Genomic DNA, 14845 nt, shown 5'->3' with positions numbered 1-14845 from the left:
TTTAGCTGTGTTTTCGGAGCACCGTGTTTTATTCGGCTGGATGGATTTGCGGTTGGAAATGCCGTTTTTTCTTGCATGAACATTCTAATCTACAGAATGTGGATATGTCCGGTAAACAGGGTTGCCAGATGGGGCGGGTTACCGCCGAATGGGCTACTGGATTTAGCGGTTATGGACTGACTGGTTAGGCTGAACATTGTCAATCCCATCTGGCAACCCTGCCGGTAAAGCGACTGCAGGTGCTGCTTGCTTGCAAAACGATATGAGAAGATTTCTATTCAGAACCATGGAGAGGGCAAAGAAACGTCAATGTTCTTGACCTGGAGCATGTTAGGATATAAAGGGCCTGTTATTGGATTGCCTGGCGCATGGTCAATAAGGGACATTTTCCAAAACAAAACATATACAATTAGATTTGATAATGCACACCACAAATACATTGAAAGACTTTATTTTTTGCAGAGCAGATCACCAGTATGGCATTTTGGGTTAACATTTACACAACAGCTACCAGAGTCAGACTTTGGCGCTTTACCTGAGTTTTACTTCACACCTGTGTTCATGTTCTTATTTTTCAACATTACAAATATAGAAAATAATGTGAATTCATAGAAAAATATTTTTCTTAATTTGAAGACTGATTGGGCACACATTTAGGGTACCCCAGAACTTTGGAAGAATATATTATATGTTTCTTTTTATCACACAGTGTAGAGTAAACATCTAAAAAAAAGAAAATCCAACATTGTATCAACATTACAATATGCTAAGCAGTAGGCCTATGGCTTTTAGATTCTATGATGGCTTCTTATTTGTAGCAACGTCCCAGAGATTCTCTTCAACAAGGAAGTGTTTGTCTTCTTTCAATGATCTTCTTGGCGTTTGTTACTGAAAAATACAAAGTTGGAACAAAAGGTGTAGTTAAATAGCTTGCAAGGCAGTATGCACTTATTTTATCGTATGATTGATCAAATATCTCTGTAGGTATGCACGCAGAAAGCTTCACTTCAACATTGTGTGACTTGGATTTAGTTCTGGTCATTACCTTGCCCCTGAGTGTTTAGAGGTCATGACCCAAAGTAAATACTCTTTGGCAGCCATGCTGTCTAAAACCTTGTTCACGTCACTGGTGAAGCTTCCATCTACGTGCCTTTTGTTGATTGCGTCACCCCCTCTTCTCTCCACTGCAGATCTGGGTATGCACAAGATAAACATGCGTCAGAAAGTGTCAACACTTCTTTCACATAAAATAACCTGCTATCTGGATGCACCATGAAGGCCACATCACACCAACAAATCATCATCCGCAAGTTACCATTGAGCATGGATCTGTATAGAAATATTGTAGTTCTTAGCTCTAATTATTTGTTTTGCACGGAAAAAAAAACACCTGGCGGATATATGAACATTATGCACACAGTGAATGTGTAATGCTGTGTGTAAATATGTACAGCTCTCCCAATAACACTCATACGTTTGAGGGGAAATAGAAGTAAACGCAGCGCACATTTTCAGGGGATTTATTTGCACAACCACATGAAACGTCAACACAGGCCTCAAGAATGGGATGAAGTGGTACAGGAAGGAGGAAATACTGTATGCAAGCGGTGGATTATATGTTTTTTCTTTTTTCCTCTCTCTCTTTTGCTCTCTCTTCTTTAAACATGACGCCAGATGTTGGTATTGTAGGTAAATGGAGGGAGGGGGAGTGAGGGAGGGGGAGCCTACTCTCTCCTGGCCTGTCCACTTTTCAGCCAGGTCACAAACTCCTTGGCAGCCTTGTCCTGCAGGTAGGCGCTCACGTCACTGGTGTAGGTCCCGTCGGCATGACGCTTAGATGGACCACTAGAGAGAGAGATGAGGAGGGGGAGAGGGGGTATGTTGAGTGAATTCATACAGAGTTCATCTGTAATGTTGTTCAATAGTTGGTAGTGGTTCCAATCTAACCCAGGAGAAACGTTTTAGTGGATCCATTGTATTACTTATTTCATACATATCTGTACTTTGGCAGTGCAACTCTCAATTATTGTGTTTTCAAATGTATCTGGTTTGAACTCTTTTACCAGATGCAGAAGTAAGTAGTTTGATTTGATTTGTTTGGAAGGACGGAACACATCCATAGGCCAATTTCATATTAGATAGGAGTTAAGGTGTTTAGTTTAATGTCATCAACTTCATAATACTGAAACAGTTGTTCGACAAAGAGATAGTCATCATACTAAAGGTTTATGAAAGACCGAACAATGAGATATCAATATCTCTTCAGAATACTTTTAGTCTAAATTCTGAACATAACAGAATTTATAACACGTTAAAAGTCTACACCTTTAAAAAAAAAGGGTTCTTCAGCTTGTCCACGCAGAAGAACCCTTTGAAGTACCCCTTTTGGTACCGCAGAACCGGCTTTGTGGTTCTACATGGAACCAAAAAAACAGGGACAAACTTGAAGAAACCTAAAACATGTACATGTGACATGGAAACACTCACCCACTCCTCTTGGAGTTCATCAGCCACTGAACAAAGTCTTGAGCTCTCTGGGATTCTAGGTATTTACTGTAGTCATTGGAGAACGTGCCCTCTGAATGTCTCTTCATGTTCGAGAGGCCTCCCAGAGGCTCCAATAGTGTGTCTGTGGTCTCTAAGCTAAAGAAATACACAGTTTCTTTATTTGTGTTTTGTTACATTTTAGTTTAGAGATGCCTTTCAAGACATTTGCTTACTGTGAACAACTGATCATCTCTGCGCCTTACAAATTCATCCTTTGATCAATAATTATGTTATGGCATTATGCATTCTATTTGTTCATTTGGGTTAGTAAAAAATAAACTATAATTGAATTGTACCTTGAGTTGTCGTCTGCCTCCTGTAAAGGGATCTGCCAGCTACCCTGAATGACAACCATGAGAAGAAGTCCAGCCAGGGAGTGAATGCCTTTCATGGTTATGATCTGTTGAAAGGACCACACACAATCACCCAACAGGGATTTCTTAGCCAAAGTGTATCAGCTTCACACTGTTTCACTCAAGTAAAATAGCTGCATACAGTATCAATCGTATTTTAATAGCACTGAGAGTCAACCAGAGGTGTCGAGATCCAGTTGGAAAAAAATGCGTCCAGTCCAAGCTACTCACCTCTTCCTGATGATGATTGGATAGATGAGAAAGGATTGGCTGAGCCTGTGAGTGTGTGTAAGTGTTCCTCTGCCTGGTCCCTTGTGGTTGTATCTTGGTGTCCTGTCTGTCTACAGGGTCTTATATAGTAGGCTCATGGGGACCTGGTCTAATCAGGTGGGCCGGTCCTCCCATCCCGTTTAGCCCATCCGTTACTCTCGGTCCATTACACACAGGCCCCCGTTCGGTTGCACAGGCGAAATGTGTGAGGAAAAGGTTTGTTTAAAAAGGGTGATGTGGCATTATCCATGCGAGATAACAGCTTTCACTTAGGTGTAGAGATCAAACAAGATGCTATCCTGTCAAATAAAAGCAGAAGAAAAAATAAACAATAAAGTGCTACTGTGTCTTGATGGTGTGGGATATTTACTGTAATCGGGAAGCTGAGTCAGTGTTTGTGTATTTTATATATTATAGCAACATGGATGGAAAATATCGACAGTATTTTTCCTTTGAACACCCATTGAAGCCAAGAACATTTCCATGTGTAGGCTACGCATACTCTTGTTTTTGTGAATTTGTTTTCATGTATTGGGATAATAAACTCCATCATTAAATATTTCCAAATAATAATCATGAGTACATTATTTCCAGCTTGATATTGATTGATGGGTTGATCATTTATGCAGTTGATACTCTCGTTTGTGTACACTTTCTACTGTATGTATTTTATAAAGGGACATTAGTTTAGTAGTTTTCCTTTCATCAAAGATTACTCACTATTTGACCAATGGCGGCACTGTATCATTGCATTTTGAAGGTCATAATAGGTTATTACAGGTAATGAATTAGCTATTCATTGCCTATACACTGCCATTTAGACTTAGAAACAATTGATGTAGTTTTAATAATGCAGTTTTGATAATAGAGAGTTATAAAACTATCAAATGACATATTTTACAGTAATACTTTTATTAATTCATCAGAATACACATTTTATAGATCTACAGCATTCTTATTCTCCCCATTCTGCTTCATAGTTTTCTCTTCAAAAACAACATACTACTACTGTATGTTCTTATAGTTAAACAACTAGCTGGTAATACAATCATTTTTGATATATAATTCAGTCTCAGTCTGATGCATATTTCAATGTCAGGAATGTACAGATCCTGAGTCAGAAGTGGCAACAATGATCTTGAGTTAAATCAAGTCTCACATCCTACATTTCAAATGAAGCCTGTTAACTATTCTTAACAGAAGTGACACAAGAACAGGTTACTTTATGTCAATTCAATTCCAATGCAGATGCCTCTTGTTCTTTGAAGTGTGTACTCGTTGTTCATGTCCTCTGGAGTGTGCACTTGTGTTCATGTTCTTTGGAGTGTGTACTGTACTTACGTACATTGTGGACTTCAGCTCCAGCTTGTAAACAACTTCATTCATTACAAAAGTTAAACCATTCTATTAAACTAAACTATGATTACTTTCTTCTCTTTTGTACTTTTCCAACATTAGACTAGATTTCAAAATCAAATACCCCTAAACATAAAGAAACATATTTGTTATCAACATGAAATATGATCATTCAGGATGAGTTTGGTATTGTCCATCTGGTTTCAGGCAAAACACTTCTGGAGGAAGTGAGTCATGTGGGTGTAGACGTGCTGACTGGCTGTTCCTGTTAGACCATGATCCTTGTCTGTGTACCACTGGGGGAAGAGGAGAGAGAATGTACACAAAGAAAAGGTTTAAAACCTCAAACCAAAGAGGGCGATTCCATAGAAAATAACATTCTTCCTGTGCACGAATAACATTTTTTAGATGATAATGAACCCAAATGGGAAAGAGGTAGTGAAAGAGACTGTTGATGATTAATGTAAAACTGACCAAATTACTAGGCTTGTGTGGTTTTAGTATTACTTGTCCTATTTTGTAGCTATGTGTTGCAGACAGTGCATTTCAATGTGATACAGTACACATTCCAATGGAGCATATAGTGTATATTAATTTTAAAGTTTTAGTGAGGTAAGACTGTAACACATTTCATTATTTCCCGTTCTCTAACTCCTGCTCCCTAAATATTCACCATGGCTTCAAAGTCCACTTGTTCATCCACCAGAGCTTTAGAGATCTGGGCAGCGTGCTGGAAATGAACATTGTCTGAAACAAATCGATAAATAATAACTAATAATGTATGCATGATACATTAAGCAATCACAGGAAGTATACAGTGACAAAGTATCCCAGTTAAAGACCTTAACTAATGGGTTTCAAAAGCAAAATGGATTTTGGTAGGCATTGCATGGTAGTTAATTGCAACTTGAAAGAGCAGAAACTAGTGCATTCCAGAAATACTAACGGTCGGCTTACCATCTGCTGTTCCGTGGATCAGAAGGTATTGCACTGATTTGAAATTCTTAGCCCTTTCCTCCACCGTGGAGTTCTGAAAAGACAAAATCAAATACATGGGTGGAATTCTATTAAAGGTTCAATAAAATACAGTCTACAGTATGTATTTAATTATTATATTATTATAATTACAATACAGTATCATTAAAATATATACAGTATGTTCCTCCTAATATGATTCATTTGACTGCATTAAATTAATCTCGCTACAGAATAGTACGGCCATTAGAAGATGTCAACTTACATTGTAGAATTCAGCATTTTCGGAGGGTTGATTCATATAACGTTCTGTGTAGATACTGTCTGAAATATATACACAGTACATGTATATACAAAATATGTTACACAGTTCATTTGAAATTCTGTACAGTATATTCATTTTTTTAAATTATAATGATGATATATAGGTATTAGACTGGCATACCATAATACTTCCATTTGGATGTCGGGGCAACTGCCATCCCACACTTGAATACTCCACTTCCTGCTCCCAAAGCCATTGACGTGACATAGCCTCCATAAGACTGGAAAACATATAGCAACAACTAATCATGGCCTTCAATTCAAACTGCACAAAATCGCACACAAACACATTATACTGTACTATATGGTTCAATGATGGATTCTCTGCATAGAGGTAAACTCACCCAACCCCAAATTGCAACCTTGGCTTTGTCGATGAACCCCATATTAATAAATTCCCTATAAGAGAGAGAAGGAAAGAGTGACTTGCTGTAAAACACCAATATGCACACTAATTAGTATGCTAATGTGATGGACTATCAAAAGATGTCATATTGATTCATGGTTTAATCAACAGAATACATTTGAAAAGATACAAGTTTTATCACGATTTTGAAATACTGACTCAACATCTCTCTGACGTCAAACCATGGAGCATTAAGCAATAATGCATCAGATCTGTCCTGAGTTGACCGCATCTGATTGGTTACATCACACCCTTCCAACTCATAACAGCCCCTGAATATCTTAATCAAGCTTTGTCTATTTACATGACGTATTCATTCAATAACTCTGAGGTTTGGAATAACACAGCAAGCTGTTTTCTGGGAGTTAGCAGAACCCATTGTCTCGTCAAACGCCCGACCTCCGTCTCTCCTCCTTACTTTGCAGCGGTTATCTGATCTTCCACCTCATAAGTCCCCAGACGGTGGTAGACGGAGTGCATTATCTTATCGCCTTGGTAACCACTTCCCCTTCCATCAAAGCTGGCGACGATGACTTTCTCTGTGCTGGCCAGGTATGTGGCCCAGCTCAACCTGTAGCGGTAGTCCACTTTCTGACTGCAAGGCCCTGCATAACTTTAGGAAAGAAGAGGTAATAACAACAGTTGTTGTATTAATGCACTGTGTTACTCAAAAGTGTTTGTATATTTCTCATCAGTACACCATTAATATGGTCCCAAAATATTATTACTTTGCGCAAACAAGCCTTAGATGTCCTAATAGAAAGGCAAGATTTACTTCCTGGAATAGTAAAACAAATATTTTTTTGTAAAATGCCTGTTGAAGACAAAGCATTCAAATATATATATATATATATATAAAGAAGTTCTTACACGTCAATAAGCAATGGGTATTTTTGGGATTTGTCAAATCCAGGGGGCAAGGTCATCTGGTACCAAAGGTCTGTACAGAAAACATCAACATCCATGAATTAACAAATAAAGGATGAACAATTGTAGTAGACTGAACTACAGTATATAACTGAATTCTTATCACCAAAAACCTTACTGAATTCTCCCAGCTTGATAGTGCCACGACGCATGGTGGGCATATGATGGTCAGCCAGTGTGCCCTCCAATGCCTTGTTGTCCTCAAGAACTTCCATCTCTACAAAGATGACATAGGGGAAAGTGTACACTTGATTTTCAACAACACGGAAATGTATTCACATTTTTCGAAAGAAAAGTCAGATCATTACATCGTATCCCGACATGAGGACCAAAGCATTAGAATGTGTCACATATTTGCTTCCTTCATATCACATTGTGCAGACATACCTGACCCTGTGCCCCTGTTGTCCCAGAGAGTGTACAGAGGCATCCCAGGACCTGTGGAGGTTCCAACACATGGCTAGTATGTATGCATGAGCATGAGTATGTGTGTGTGTGTGTGTGTGTGTGTGTGTGTGTGTGTGTGTGTGTGTGTGTGTGTGTGTGTGTGTGTGTGTGTGTGTCAGTCAGAGACAGATACAGAGAGAGAGTAGGAGGAATGACATGCCAAATGATCCAGAAGAACTACTTCTTGATACTAAATTGATTTTACAAAATAAAGAAGCTCATGCTGGCTGATTTTGTTGTAGGATGTCATTTCTATTCTTATGACTAGAATTCACAGGGATGCAGAAACACCAACGGCGTTGGTCTTGTGACAGACCGTAGCAGTCCATGCGGAAGAAGGAGGCATCCTGGCTGAAGGTGGCTGAGTTGTACTGACACCTGTCCTCTTGGTGTGTACAAGTGAGGCAGGTAGTGACGGGACTGGCGCCAGTGGTGATCCTACAGTACACACACACGTGCGCACACAAAAACAAACGCACAAACACACACACACACACACACACACGCACACACGCACAGAAAATTACATCACTGTCAGTGCATATTGTTGTTTCAATTAATATACAGATGAATTATTGGTAAAGTCAATGCTTGTTACATGACTACTGTAGGAAATGATGGCATGCTATGATTAAAAATGTGCATGTCAATGAATCCATTAAACAGAACATGTGAGCATTGTAGGACCAGAGCATAGAAGTAAAACAAGGAGATTTTTACTTGTAAATGTTCCTCCCTCCTGGCAGCCCACCGTGTTCGTTACTTGAGTAGAATCTATGGAAAAAAGAACAGTGCTCTCTTTTATTCTATGGCTTCTCTCCAATATGGCTGCTGTAGAATGTGAAGTAAAATGGATACACACGGATTTAACTGAAATGGAAAAAAGTGGGACATTAATAAAAAGTGGGGGGAAAAAATGGATGGCAGGTCTACTGAAAACAATTCTGGAAAGTCATCTCATTGTGCAGGTACAGTAATTCCAAATGCACAGCATTGCACATACTATACTGTATAAAGAGTGAGTTAATGTGGTTGTGTGGTGTGGTGTGTGTGTGTGCGTGTGTGTGTGTGTGTGCGCACGTGTGTGCGTGTGTGTGTGTGTGTGTGTGTGTGTGTGTACTGTACACATGTGTGTGACGCAAACAACTCCTAAGCATCATTCCATCAGGCTTGATCTTGCAAACTTACATTGCATCTGCAGTCACTTTGAAAATATCGATGACCTCCCACGTTCCAGATGTGACTGGTGTTGCCGTGCCCTGAAACCATAGGAGGCACATACTGTTTTACATACTGTATAATGGTACAGTAAATGTGTGTCATAAACCTCTCTGGGCAACCATGATGGTGAGATGTATGTATGAAGGGACATGTGTCACCACTTACTCCTGCCACACGATGAATGTGTTTAAATCCGGCGGTGTCACTCATCACCACATAAAAACTCATGTCGTCTTCAGCAAAGGTAGGACTTGATGGCGAAAACTAGAAAAGAGAGTGTGAATTCAACAATCTAAGGGTGTTCACTCATAACTCATAATAATTAACGATATCCCTGAATGTCTTTGAAAGGCAGGAAATGTACTGATAATATTAAAGGACTAATTATTTGAATACTGGTCATTTACTACTGGGCATACTGCTTTCCATACTGGTCCAACTGATTTGATGTATGATACATACCCGTCCAATCCAACCACTGGTGACCTGCAGCTCAAATTTCTAAAAATACAAAAAACAGATGGTTGTTGTTTTACAGTTGATTCTTATTCAGTGACGATTGACTCTCCTGATATTCTTTGTGAGTCACGCACACACACACACACACACACACACACACACACACAGACACACACACACACAGACACACACACACACACACACACACATGCATGGGGGTGGTAGAATAGTTATATGACGTACCTCACCCTCCTTCCAGCTGGTTCCGTCAAGGTCATAAATCTGGAGGAGGAGGTGCGTCTGGCTTCTCGTGAGCCACTGAACAGCCACACGCGCATCTGTTACCCAGGTCACTGTGCATAAGTAGTGATCACTAAATAACACACACGCACGCACGCACCATGCACACACACACACACACACACACACACACACACACACACACACACACACACACACACACACACACACACACACACACACACACACACAGATGGTTGTTTGAGAGGTAGGCTGAGGCTGCTGCTGTTTCCAGCAGGTCATAGAAGGGCAACTTCACCTGGGTAACTTGATACAAAAAATCCAACGTGGTATACTAGGGACAGCAGTTTTTTCCTTACCCTGTTCCAATTGAAGCGGGCACAACAATTTCTGCGATGCTTGATGTATTTGCCGCGTCAACCACAAAAAGCTTCGCTACTGGGTTGGGAGTGCCGGGCTGGATGATGGGAAAACAAAAATAAAAACAGTTTATAGGGCTGTTGAAGGCATGGTGTAAATGACCAACCTAGATTTTTATTCGGAGAGTTTAGACCTGGGAACACCTTGAGTACCTGGATTGAACCTAGATTGCAGAGTCCAACCTGAATCAACTGTTGGAGCTTTCGGAGATACAGTATACTGGACGTATAGTTTCAAAAGAGTTTTGTCCCACCTTAGGGTATGGAATGACGATAGTCTCTGGATACTGTCCCGTCCCAAACCAGGAGTACTCAATGGTGTGGACCTGGGTGTCGTTAAACTCTGCATAGGCCACATACTTCCCTCCTGGTGACCACCACAACCCCTCGTTGGAAGAAAACATCTCCTCTAAGAGAGAACGAAACAAATATTGTTTTCAGGACTGGGCATCCATCCATTTTGAGTTGGTTTGTTTTGTGTGTTGAATTGTTGTTGAAATAGAGTTCCGTCTGTGCTGAGGAAATTGTTTTCAATCCCCAAACAAATTCCAAATCAACATGACCATGAACATTTGCTGTAATTTGGATTCAGGGAATGTGTATGTTTCATAGAGGCATCTGGTGTTGGCCTGCTTACCCTCATACACCCAATCCGGGTGTCCATTCAGGATCTGGTTGTATTTACCATTGAAGGTAACTTGCTTAGCCTCCGTAGTAGGGCTTGACTTCAAATACACATTATTGTCCCAAACAAAGGCCTATGTGTGGGGTGAGCACAAGGGCAATGGTTAACGGTTAATGACCCAGGTTCCTCTTCTACATAAGTGAATGAAATGATCCAATGACTGGAGTGAATCCAACTTGATTATTGCACATTTCACATACCAGTCTCTTTTATACAACTGTACATTACATACTGTACATAAGCTACCTTAAGTGCACATAGTTCATAACTGTATACACCTCTAAACCATCGTACTTGCCTTACTGTACCTATCACTATTATTATCATGTTTTTATATCATGTTTTTATATCACTTTTTGCACTTCTGGTTAGATGCTAAACTGCATTTTGTTGTCTGGCACTGAAATTATAATAAAGTTTAATCTAACCTAATCTAATCTAATCTAATCTAATATAACAACAATTGCCTGGTCATAAAGAGCTGATTATCTGTGTTACTCTGCCCACAGACCTATCATAGTATGGGGTTGTGTAATATAAACCTTTTGAATCACATTATACCTGTTCTTTAGAGTGTAACGAGTGAGTAGAGTAGAGTAGAGTAGAGTGTAAAAACGATCGAAGATTGATCTTTGACCAATTCCACTTTGAACCTAAAGTACTTGTCTTTGTTGAGCTAGACCTAAGGATAAGTGTTTGGAATAGGTGTGGCATACCATACCGTATCACACCCCAAGCATAACAGAAACAAACTCTCAATCGTTTGCTTTGCTTTGATGTGCCAACATACCAATTGGTGTCCTATTGGGGCCCATGCAAAATACAGGGTTTCGTGTGGAATGTCTGTTGTGGTGATGAAGTCCCTAAACAGACAATGGGAAAGTTAAGCATCTTGAGTTGAGAAGAGAGAGATTTTTTTTTTAATCATGAATGCAAATCATTCACACAATCTCCTAGGACACTTTTATAGCCCTCCTCAACTCCTCTGTTTGTCTAGTGTTGTACAGTACTGTATGCTTACCATCACCTGCGCTGGTCAACCCACTTCTATTCTATGAAATTATCTATACAATTATGTAGTACACACCCTATAGATAATCATGTAATTATGAGAAACCAAAGGGCAGTCTAGATTGAACATTAATATAGGGCAGATTTAGGCACATGAATGGATTAAGGGACTTACGACTGTTCCACATCATAGAGAGAATAGGAGGACGTGTAGGAGTGTCTCCACATCTGTTGAAACACATTCACCAAAATAGCATCATTGTACAAGTTGGTGTCGATGTAACACTTGTCAATTCTGACTAATCGAAATAAGACATTACCTTAGTGTAATTGCTCTTGAAGGCAACATATCTCCTATCAGCAGACAGAGAGTAATCATAGGCATCTACTTGAGCCTGCGTTTGGAAAAAAGTAACAGCTGTCACATAGATGACATAAATGTCTATTAGATGAAACACTCACTTACACTAACGCACTACAGACTTTCCAGTACATACAGTTTGACATACAAATAATTTCACACACACACACACACACACACACACACGCACACACACACACATGGTTATCTTACAAATATTGTGCTTCTCAAGAAATTGTAAGCGGTGGTTTCTATCACGTTATACAGGAAGACAGAACCCTCACTGGTGGTGTGAAGATATTCACCGCCTATGGGGAGGAAGATAGGAGATTAATTTAGAGTGAAAATGAATTGACTGAAGATTGTTGAGCTGCTCTAATTGCACTGTTGCCACTCAAGGCATGGGCTACAGTGTAGCACTTGGTTTACTGTAATTTATTCAAATAAAAACGCTAAATGAGTTTTGTAAGTAAACAAACAACATCCTGCCTGTCTAAACAGCAAAAAACTAACAAAATGTTGTTGGCTCTTATCGTTTCTTACTGTAAACACTGATTTGTTGAGTATCTCATTCCAAGCTGAAATAATGATTGGTTGAGATTCAACACAATAATCGTATTTTGCTGTAACTACTGTATTTAACCAGACAGGCTCATAGGTGATATACCTGAGATCCAGCGCATGTTGTATGAACTGGCCCGCATGGAGCTGTTGAAGTAATCACTCAGAGTGAAAGTCCTCTGATCTTCAACTTCTTCTTCTTCTGAAACATTGACACAATTATGGTAAGCATTCATATCATACATATTTTGTATGAGAACATATAAAACAATATCTAATTATGAAACAACAGGTGGGTCAGAGTACAATATGATAAAATAGATATTGATCTGGGAGGAGTTCTGGAACAGATAACAGTACAGATAACAGTACAGTGTGCACATTAATGACTTGACATTTTTGATTCTTCATTCTTGATTCACATTCGTTTTACTTTTTGATTAAGAACGTATTATTGTCTAATATGTGAAATAAATACTATAGGACGATGTTGGTGCCATGTGATAGGCCTATTGTAATACAGTAATTAAGTAATAACGCAAATTGGTGGCATGTAGAGATGTCATGATCTAATTGATGTTTTGTTAATAAACGTCATAATTATTTCACTAAAATTAGTTTATTTTGATCATTAACGACAGTTTATTGGGTCACTGGGTGCAATTAGAGGTGGAACCACTTACCGTTCAAAAATATTGCTGTAGGCACTGCTATTAAGATGATGACTGCTGCTACCCCGAAGAGTCCCAGGAGCAGCTTACATATGAAGTTCTGTGGAAGGTCACCGGAAAATGTTTAAATTCAGGCGAACGCACACCAACCATATGTTGTTAGTTTTCTCGAGTTTACGACAATAATTGATTTTAAGATTATTATTAAGATTTTAGTTACTACGTTGTGTAGTTTATAGTACTAACCATTGTGCCGACTTTAAGGTGTTGACATACAGATGGATGGTGGATCCGTTAATTCAAATTCCCACGGACCGCAATCCAGGACACTTGTCACCCACTGAACGATTGAATTGTAAATGGTGCAGAAATAAAGTTGAGGGAATTTATGCGAAGTATTTATGCGAAGTTCTGTTAAATATTATCTAAACTTCCGCTTCAAAGGTGGTACTAGGCTACAATCCCAAGGAGTAAAGTTCGTCAAGTTAAAACGTGCACCATTTTTGGCTGTCTTGATCAGGAAGTAGCCTGAGCATACCATGATTTATCAAATTACACCATTTCCAGCAAATGAAACTACAGTACGCCCTTACTTTTCAGTGGTTATACGTCAACTGAATTATTCCTATATTTTGACATGGCTAATTTATGATTCCATTAATTTCCCCCAATGCCATACAGTAGGCTGCTGTTAGGATACCCCCTTTTGCAGCATCACTCAAATCGTTTGAAACATGCTCAGATTCAGAGGTTGCAGTTCAGTGGAGATTAATTATAATTTAAAATGTTCCACATATGCACAGATACAAGAGGTATTTAATTATTTAATTATTTAATTAATTATTAGACAGTTCTCAATAGCCTACTGTAGGCCTAGATAGATTAAACCAAATGTCACGCTGCTCTTATGCTCTATGCTCAATGAATACATTTGTATTTATATCTTTTATTTTGTTTGTAGGGCATTTATGCCAGGGTATTTCATCAAACGCAAACAGTATACTGTATGACAACGCATAACCCTCTTGAATGTACAAATGGTTGGTGACATCCAACCAATCACATTTGGTAGCTGTCTGCACAGTCTGGCTTTATGTCTAATGAATCAACATTTCTATGCATTGGATTCTAAGGTTATCTTTTCCATATGATAACCTTATGATAACCTTAACCCTAACCCTAACCCTAATAAATTATGTTTACAGACTCATTAATGAACTTCCTCCTTGTGTTTCAGGTCAATGGGCCATATTACAGGGAGCGTGGGAACATACAGTAGACGACCTGAGTGGAAACAAGAGGATTAGCCATGTGAGACCCGTATTCGTGTAGTTGATCGGAGAGGTAGGGGGGTGGGTGCAAGGGAGTGAAGGGCTTTGTATGTGAGCAGGAGGATCTTGAAGTCAATGTGGTATTGGACCGGTAGCCAGTGCAGTTACATGAGAATGGGAGTGATGTGGTCATTGTACTTGGTGCGGGTGAGGATTATATACATAAAACCATATCATAAATGCAGCAATCAATATGTAGGAGGAAGAATAGGCCAGCTGATAAAGAAGCATCTTAAGGCCTGCTTTGAAATCCCCAACAG

At 39.3% G+C, this 14845-nt stretch overlaps 2 protein-coding genes across 2 annotated transcripts; both read right to left on the bottom strand.

Moving 5' to 3' along the window:
- Positions 1 to 783: 783 nt before the first annotated feature.
- LOC308153278 (glucagon-1-like) lies at positions 784 to 2938 on the bottom strand (the record flags this gene model as incomplete). Its single annotated transcript, XM_080526365.1, has 5 exons — positions 784 to 888; positions 1046 to 1192; positions 1729 to 1845; positions 2488 to 2643; positions 2844 to 2938. The coding sequence occupies 5 exons, from the start codon at positions 2936 to 2938 to the stop codon at positions 864 to 866; spliced, it is 540 nt and encodes a 179-aa protein (XP_080382491.1). The 3' UTR covers positions 784 to 863.
- Positions 2939 to 4729: 1791 nt separating this feature from the next.
- On the bottom strand, positions 4730 to 13795 carry LOC308154161 (dipeptidyl peptidase 4-like; the record flags this gene model as incomplete). Its single annotated transcript, XM_080527336.1, has 26 exons — positions 4730 to 4822; positions 5200 to 5273; positions 5484 to 5556; positions 5767 to 5825; positions 5947 to 6046; positions 6170 to 6224; positions 6650 to 6844; positions 7102 to 7171; positions 7277 to 7375; positions 7546 to 7596; positions 7922 to 8043; positions 8326 to 8379; positions 8794 to 8864; positions 8992 to 9090; positions 9289 to 9327; positions 9529 to 9658; positions 9906 to 10003; positions 10220 to 10374; positions 10603 to 10723; positions 11441 to 11513; positions 11837 to 11889; positions 11982 to 12056; positions 12236 to 12330; positions 12690 to 12782; positions 13267 to 13354; positions 13706 to 13795. 26 exons carry the CDS (start codon positions 13793 to 13795, stop codon positions 4730 to 4732), a joined length of 2325 nt encoding a protein of 774 aa, XP_080383462.1.
- Positions 13796 to 14845: the final 1050 nt, after the last annotated feature.

The sequence above is a fragment of the Nansenia antarctica genome (genome assembly GCF_963989245.1).
Source record: "Nansenia antarctica genome assembly, chromosome: 3".
Lineage (NCBI taxonomy): Eukaryota > Metazoa > Chordata > Actinopteri > Argentiniformes > Microstomatidae > Nansenia > Nansenia antarctica.
Note: the sequence above shows the minus strand (reverse complement) of the source record. Positions and strands in the feature narration are given on the sequence as shown.